At 47.8% G+C, this 7766-nt stretch overlaps 2 protein-coding genes across 2 annotated transcripts in view; both read right to left on the reverse strand.

Annotated features, from left to right (window-relative positions):
• Positions 1 to 3669, reverse strand: part of LOC112814459 (E3 ubiquitin-protein ligase TRIM65-like) — a 5907-nt gene extending 2238 nt beyond the window's left edge. Inside the window, exons 1-4 of the mRNA XM_025860030.2 lie at positions 3604 to 3669; positions 2448 to 3521; positions 1270 to 1365; positions 830 to 1063 (exon numbers count right to left, since the gene is read on the reverse strand). Of these exons, the coding sequence (XP_025715815.1) occupies positions 830 to 1063; positions 1270 to 1365; positions 2448 to 3191 (1074 nt within the window). The 5' untranslated portion in view covers positions 3192 to 3521; positions 3604 to 3669. The remainder of the gene's footprint in view (positions 1 to 829; positions 1064 to 1269; positions 1366 to 2447; positions 3522 to 3603) is intronic.
• Positions 3670 to 4909: 1240 nt separating this feature from the next.
• On the reverse strand, positions 4910 to 5481 carry LOC112814442 (large ribosomal subunit protein eL34-like). Its single transcript, XM_025860006.1, has 2 exons — positions 5279 to 5481; positions 4910 to 5060 (listed from the first exon to the last, which is right to left on the reverse strand). Exons 1-2 carry the CDS (start codon positions 5479 to 5481, stop codon positions 4910 to 4912), a joined length of 354 nt encoding a protein of 117 aa, XP_025715791.1.
• Between the last annotated feature and the right edge of the window lie 2285 nt (positions 5482 to 7766).

The raw sequence follows: 7766 nt of genomic DNA on the forward strand, positions 1-7766 counted from the left end.
GGACACGGTGAGCAGCAGCTCTGGAAATTAGAAATCTGCTCCCGGGCACGTGATACCAGCTGAAGAAAGGAGGTCTAAGGCGCCTGGGGTGGCTCAGCCGGTTAAGCGGCTGCCTTCGGCTCAGGTCATGATCCCAGGGTCCTGGGATCGAGCCCCACATCGGGCTCCCTGCTCAGCAGGGAGCCTGCTTCCCCCTCTCCCTCTGCCTGCCTCTCTGCCTACTTGTTCTCTCTCTCTGTCAAATAAATAAATAAAATAAAATAAAAACCTTTAAAAATTAAAAAAAAAAAAAAAGAAAGGAGGTCTGTGCTGAGTCCGGAGTTCCCCAGCACGGGGTTTGGGTAGCCCTGGGCCCCGCTGTCACCCAAACCTCTGCTGGCGACCCTGCCTGCTACCCTCTTGTAGCAGCAACGGGCTGGAGACCAGACCAGGGCTGGGGAAGGGAAAGGGATTTCATTCCAGGCTATATGGATTGTTCTGGTCTCGCTTCCATCCCTGGCCTGGGGGAGTCTGGAGAAACATATAGACTGTGGCAGATACTTGGAATCCCAGGGTCCACTCCCTTCTGTTCCAGGGAAACGAAGGCAGGAAAGTTAGGGTAAGGCTGAGTGCTGAGGTGGAGGAAGAAGCCAAGGGGGTTGGTGTAAGCTCAGGACCTATGGCCTGGGATGGGGAGCCTCCCGGAGGCCGAAGAATGGACAAAGAGATGCAACCCCGAATGCTGATCACTTAATCCTAGGTCTGGGCAGATCTGGTGCACCTGCAGGTGGAGGGGGTGCAGAGGCTGGATCAGGGCCCGGGGCAGAGACAGGGGTGGGTGGGGCCTCGCCTGCAGAAACTGCTGATCACTCCTGTTGGTAAGCAGGGTGCAGAGCCAGATGCTGTCCTCCTCCAGCTTCAGGAGCCGGTTGTGGCTCTGCTGGATGGAGCTGCCTAGCCTCCCCAGAGCGGCGGCCTCCTCTTTGGCCACAAAATCCAAGACCTTCATCTGCAGCTGTCTGACCTCCTGGATGATCTCTGAGAAGCAGGTGTTCACCTCCTCACGTGTTGTCTGGATCAGTTTCTGTTGGGGGGGGTGGACGGTGTGTCGAGAGGCATCTCTGAGCCCCGGCCCGGCACCCCTAGTCTTATGGCCTGGAGCGTGCCTCGGCATCCTGTTGCTGACTGCCGGGCTCCATGACATCCATGCCAAGGCCTGAGAGGGCTCCTCAGCCTGATGCAGGGCACTGTGGGGAAGCCCGGGCCTGGGCAAGGGCGGGCCAGCCTTACCGAGAGAAAGGCCACCTGCCTTCGGTGCTTCTGGCTGTGAGAGTTGATGATCAGCATCTGGTTTTCCACATTGACCTGGACCTTCCGAACCTCCACCTGGGAGCGAGAGGGAGGAGGAGAGGGCCCTGATTCGGAGAGGTGGCCTCAGAGAGAAGCCCTTCTACGAGCCCAGAGGAGACATACCTCTTACATTCCTAAGATGCCTACATGAGAGAGACCAGAGCTGAAGGGCGGATGGCCCAGGGTCTACCCTCTGCTTGTGGTTTCTCACTCCCTGAGACTCTCTCCCCATTCTTAGGACTCAGGTTCTCCTCTCCTGACCGTGACGACCACTCGGTCTCAGGTTACAGAAAGGGGCTGTGGAGGGTTCAGGGGCTTGAGAGGCAGCAGTGGGTCGAGGAGGGACATATCAGATATGGAGCCCCGGAGATACCTAGCTGGGGGTGGCCCTGCCTGGCCCAGGCAGCCCTATGTCCCAAGTCCCTCTACAGAGAAGCCTTCAGTGTCCACCCGTTCTAGCAATGGGCACGTTCTTGTTTATAATAGATGACAGAACTGTGCCATTCCAAGTGCCTGTCCACGAACTGTTGCTGGCACACCATCAAGTTAAGAAGCTGAAGCCAGCCTATAAATCAACACACTGCTTGCTTTGTTGACCAAGTCTTGCTATGGAAAAAGTGTCAGCTGAGCTCAACAGGGTGGTGAATGGGTTTACATTCCGGCCGGAGCTCCTGGCCGTGGACCGTTCCTGGGTGGCTGTGTGGGAAGAGCGCCCTTACTGAATACACGTGAGGGAATGTCTGAAATCTAAGTGTTCCCCTCGAAAAAGCAGTACAAGCATATTAAACAAAAATTGAAAGTAGAGAAAAAGAGGGGATCTGCCCCACCTGATATGACAGGTTTTCTCTCAGACTTCCCTTTTGCTGTGCAAAACAAACAAACAAACAAAACCAAAACAAACAAACCTAGAACTCGTACATACAACTCGGGACCCTCGCTCATCGAACTCGCCAACCCTTTCTCATGTCGTGGCGCGTCTGCCCCCATGACCGTCACTTGGATGGTTGTGTACCTGCCCCCCAAGGACCGGTGTGCCCCAGCTTGTGAAAGACAGTCACATTCCGTGAGAGCCTCAGAACTGTGAGGTCGTGAGGTCCCGGGCCCCCACCCCCCCCCACCTCCTTGCGGGCCCGCTCCTCCTCCAGGGGGAGGGCGTCGTGGTTCTTGTGCTCCTCCAGCAGGCAGGCCCCGCACACGTAGCAGCCTTCCGTGCGGCAGTACACTCCCCGCAGCTTGCGGTGCTTCCGGCACAGGCGGCTCTGGAGGTCCCACACGGGCTCCAGCAGCTGGTGGTCCCGGAACTCCTGGTCCTCGAAGTGGCTGCGCAGGTGCTTCTCGCACAGGGAGGCCATGCACTGCAGACAGGACTTGACTGACTTGAGCTGCGGAGAACAGAAGTCGCAGGGCACGTCCCCGGGCCCTGCCAGGATCCGGGAGGACTCCAAGGTCTGGCCCTTGGCCTGGGTGAAGCAGGTCACCATCTCCTCCAGGATGTAGTTCTTGCAGAGGCGCGGTCTGGAGGGGAAGCTCTCTCGGCACTGGGGGCAGTAGAGGGTCTTTCCCACGGAGGCCTGGTGGTCCCAGAAACCTTGGAGGCAGGGCATGCAGAAGTTGTGCCCACAGGCGGTGGTGACCGGGTTGCGGAACACATCCAGGCAAATGGGACAGAGGACTTGGTCCTCCAACGTGCAGAGACTGCTGTTACTCATCAGGAGCTGGGTTTGGGGATGTATTGAGGGCTGGGCAGGGGGCTGCAGGGCTGGGTTGTGGTCCTGGGCTGGCCCTGGGAAGATAGAGCAGAGCCATGAAGAAGCCACGGCAGGAGTTGAGGGGCCTTTCAGGGGTACACCAGTCCTTCCCATAGAAGCAGCTGTCTGCCCATGGGGTACAGAGTCGGTGTCATCGGTCAGCCCACACGGGGGGCATGACACGGGGATTGTGTTCTCCGAGTCCCGCCCTAACTCCTGCAACACATCTTGGACAAGCCAGCAGATGGCAGAAAGAAGTCACATCAATGTCAGGGAAAGGAGCCACTTCTCTGGCCCTTCAGAAGAAAGGTAGGAAGCGCAAGTCCTTACGTGAAACCTGCTACACGTCAGGGAGGGCTAGAGGCTCGGCTGCCCTGGGATAGGAGAGAACACAACCGCCGGGCACTCAGGTGCAGGCGTCTTGCCCTGGTCCCACTTCACCAGCTGTTGGGAGAGTCCCCCTCAGTCCTGTGTGCCCCCACCCCAGCCCTCTCCATCTCTTGGGATCCGATGGCTGCCTTCATACCTTTCCCTTTGGTGACTGTTTCGTGATCTCCCTATCAAGTGGGCCCCCCCTCCTCAAAGATTTCCCCCAGCTTTGTTCCCTGACATCACAGTGCAAGTGTGACCAGCCCCAGCATTCTGCTTGTGATGTCAGCAGGGCAAAAGGTGTGCCACTGGACATGCTCGGCCTCTCCATGGGTGATGCTTTACTCCACAGCCTTCACCCCAGGAGGTGAAGTGGCTGTTGCACCTGGGGCTCTGTGCATTGGACCTAAGGGACTCACATTACCAACCAGAGAGGAAATGGCATCTAAGTGGCAGTTGGATCTTGGACAACTCCTTTAATCTCTCTGGATCATGGTTCTTTTCTTGTGAATTGACAGGGTTGTTATAGGAGATGATATTTCAAGGCCCCTTCTTGGTCTAAAGTTGAATGATCAACATTATCTGACTGGTGATTCTAAAGACTGTTGCTTCCACTCTGGTTCTGATCCTCAGAAGAAAAAAAGGGATGAGCAAAGCAGAAGAGAGATTCCCATTGCTCTATAATTGCTTCCTTGTTAAAGGTTTCTGTTTCTCATTCTCCCCTACCCAACAGGATAAATGCCCTGAAAAGCTTGCAATATATCACTGTCTTGCTCCAATAGGTTAGCGTGGTCCTGTTTGTTGTATAGAAAAGGTAAATAGAAGGCATATCCCTTTCTCATTTCCCCATCTCAGAGGAAAAATCTTCAACATTTCTCCATGAAGTATGATGTTTGCTATAGGTTTATTGTAGATAACTGTATCAGATTATGTAGACTCCTTTTCATTCCTGGTTTGCTAAGAGTTTTTATCTGGAATGGATATTGACTTTTATCTAATTCTTCTTCTGCATCTTTTGAAATGATCGTAAGCATTGCCTCTTTTATTCTGTGAATGTGGCAATTCTGTATTTACTGATTTTCATTCTTAACCAACCTTGCATTCTGGAATGAACTCTACTTGGTCATGATGTGTTATGCTTTTTATATATGCTGGATTCAATTTGTTAATACTGTCATAGGATTTTTGCATCTATGTTCGTGAATGAAATTGGCCTGGAATTTTCCTTTTATGTAATGTCCTTGTCAAGTTTTGGTATTAAGGTAGGCTGGCTTCATAAAATGAGTTCAGGAGTGTTCTTTATCACTGATTTGGAAGAGTAAGATTGATATTATTTCTTCCTTAAATGTTTGGCAGTATTCAGTGGGAAAGCCACCTAGGCCCTGAGTGTTTTTTGTGGAAGGGTTGTTTTTTTTTTTTAAGCCTTCTGATTTTTTTTATTACTCAAAAAAAGCTTCATTTTTTTATTTAGCTTTCTGACTCTGTGTTTGTGTCTTCAACACTTTAACAATGATTTTCTGCTCCTTAATAAGGAAAGCACGCTTGGTCCTGTCATGAATGCACTTAGCACACATGGAACCACCATAGGCCCTGCTGATGTGTTTTTTCATTTTATTTATTAATTATTTATTTATTTATTTATTTACTTATTTATTTATTTATATAAGACTTTATTTATTTAACAGAGAGAGACAGCGAGAGAGGGAACACAAGCAGGGGGAGTGGGAGAGGGAGAAGCAGGCTTCCTGCTAAACAGAAAGCCCGATGTGGGGCTGGCCAAAGGCAGACGCTTAACAACTGAGCCACCCAGGCGCCCCTGTTTTTTCATTTTAGACAACCTCGTAAGGACTTTAGGTCTCATAGCACGAACTCCTTGAAGTCGGCCTGGGCCCACACCACATGCAGATTTTGGTGCTTTCCCAACCTTCTTGGTATAAAGGTAAATGATTCTATTACCAGGGGTTTGGGACAGCCTAGTTTTGTTAGAGGCTGTATTGTAGGACAGCCTACGACAGCAGGTCAAATGCTGGACCATTCTGAATGCCTATGGATGCTTTCCCCAGATGTGGAAGGGTTATTAATTACATACTCAACTTCTTTCAGAGATTTAGAATTATTCATATTGTCTATTTGTTCTTGTATCAGTTTTGGTAAATGGTGTTTTCCTGGGAATTTGTCCATTTTACCTAAATTTTCAAATTTTTTCGTATAAAGTTGTTTATAACATCCACTTATTAACCTAACATAAAATTTGCATTTTAACCATTTTTATATACAATTCAGTGGTATTAAGTATACTCACAATGTTAAACAACCATTATGTAGTGATCTATAAATAGTGATATAGTCATAGTGATTTATATCCAAAACTTTTTCATCACCTTTAACAGAAACTTTGTAACCCTTAAGCAATAATTCCACTGTACCCTCCTTCCTGTCCCTAATAACGTCTAATCTTTCTATCTCTATGAATTTGCCTATTTTGGGTATGAGTGAAATATGATAGTTGTCCTTTTGAGTCTTATTTCACTTAATGTTTTCAAGGTTCATGTTATAGCATGTATCAGAATTCCTGTTTATGGCTGGATAATATTCCACTATACCACATTTTGTTTGCTCATTTGTTGATGGGCACTTGGGTTGCTTCTCCCTTTTGGCTATCATGAATAACGCTATGAACAAGGGTGAATAGATATCTTGAGTCCCTGCCTTCAATTCCTTTGGGTATATACCTTATATAAGGTACTTATAATCCTTATAAAGACTGTAGGATCTGTATTTGTGTCCCCATTTTACATTCCAGATATCATTTGTATTTTTTTTCTTGATAAGTCTCAACACTAGGAGTTTATCCATTTCTTAATCTTTTCAAAGACTCAGCTCTTGGTTTTGAGATTTGTATTATGTGTTTGTTTTCCATTTCATTGATTTCTGCTCTTCTCTATATTATTTCCTTTCTGTTGCTTTCTTGGGTTGAATTTGCTGTTCTAAGTTCCTGAGATGTTTATTAACAATTTTTAGCCTTTGTTAATATTTTCCCCTTTTTAATTATTATTTTTAGATTTATTTATATTAGAGAGAGAGAACAGGGGGTGGGGTGGGGAGGAGCAGGGAGAGGAGGGAGACGCAGACCAGTGCCGAGTGCAGGGCTCGATCCCAGGACCTGGGGATCATGACCTGAGCTGAAACCAAGTCAGACACTCAACTGACTGAACCACCCAGGTGCCCTGCTTATTTCTCTTTTTACTTTTATTAGTTTTGAGGCTAATTAGATGTACACAAATTTATAATCATTGTTTTCCTGGTGAATTGTAGTTTTACCACTACTGATTTTTTATTATTCAATTTCCTCCTTCTTCTCTATTATCTTGGTGGCTATACTTTTTTTTATCTACTCTTTTTTTTTTTTTTTTGTAAGCTCTATACCCAGTGTGGGCTCGAACTCACTACCCCAATATCTAGAGCCACATGCTCTACCAACTAAGCCAGCCAGGTGCCCTGGTGGTTATACTTATTTATTTATTTGTTATATTTTATAAAAAGATTTTATCTATTTATTTGTATGAGAGAGAGCACACATATAAGCAGGGAGGAAGGGGTGGAGGGAGAGGGAGAAGCAGACTCCCTGATGAGCAGAGAGCCTAACGCAGGGCTCAATCCCAGGACCCTGAGATCATGACCTGAGCCAAAGGCAGATGCTTAACCGACTAAGCCACCCAGGCACCCCTATACTTTTTAAATTATTATTTTTTGGGTTGTTACCTGAGAAATTATAATATGCATCATGGCTTATCAAAGTCTAATATAAAGCATTACTTTTTTTTAAAGATTTTATTTCTTATTTGAGAGAGAGAGAGCACAAGCAGGAGGCAGGGGTAGAGGGAAAGAGAGAAGCAGACTTCCCACCAAGCAGGGAGTCTGATGTGGGACTTGATCCCAGAACCCTGGGATCATGACCCGAGCCAAAGGCAGACACTTAACTGACTCAGCCACCCAGCCACCCTTTTATTTTTATCTCTTCTTAGATAATGCAGACACTTAGAATACTTTTAATTAATTAATCAATTAATTAATTAATTTAAATATTTGACAGAGGGAGAATGAGAGAGAGAGTGCAGAAGCAGGGGGTGTGGCAGAGGGAGAGAAGCAGGCTCCCCACTGAGCAGGGAGACCACTGTGAGGCTTGATCCCAGGACCCTGCGATCATGACCCAAGCTGGAGGCAGACACTTAACTCACTGAGCCACCCAGGCACACCTATTTATTTATTTTAAAGATTTATTTATGTGAGAAAGACAGAGAGAGCAGGAGCGGGGGGGGG

This window comes from Callorhinus ursinus, unplaced genomic scaffold (assembly GCF_003265705.2).
Source record: "Callorhinus ursinus isolate GAN/ISIS: 27379988/994484 unplaced genomic scaffold, GSC_fseal_2.0 scaffold68, whole genome shotgun sequence".
Classification (NCBI taxonomy): Eukaryota; Metazoa; Chordata; class Mammalia; order Carnivora; family Otariidae; genus Callorhinus; species Callorhinus ursinus.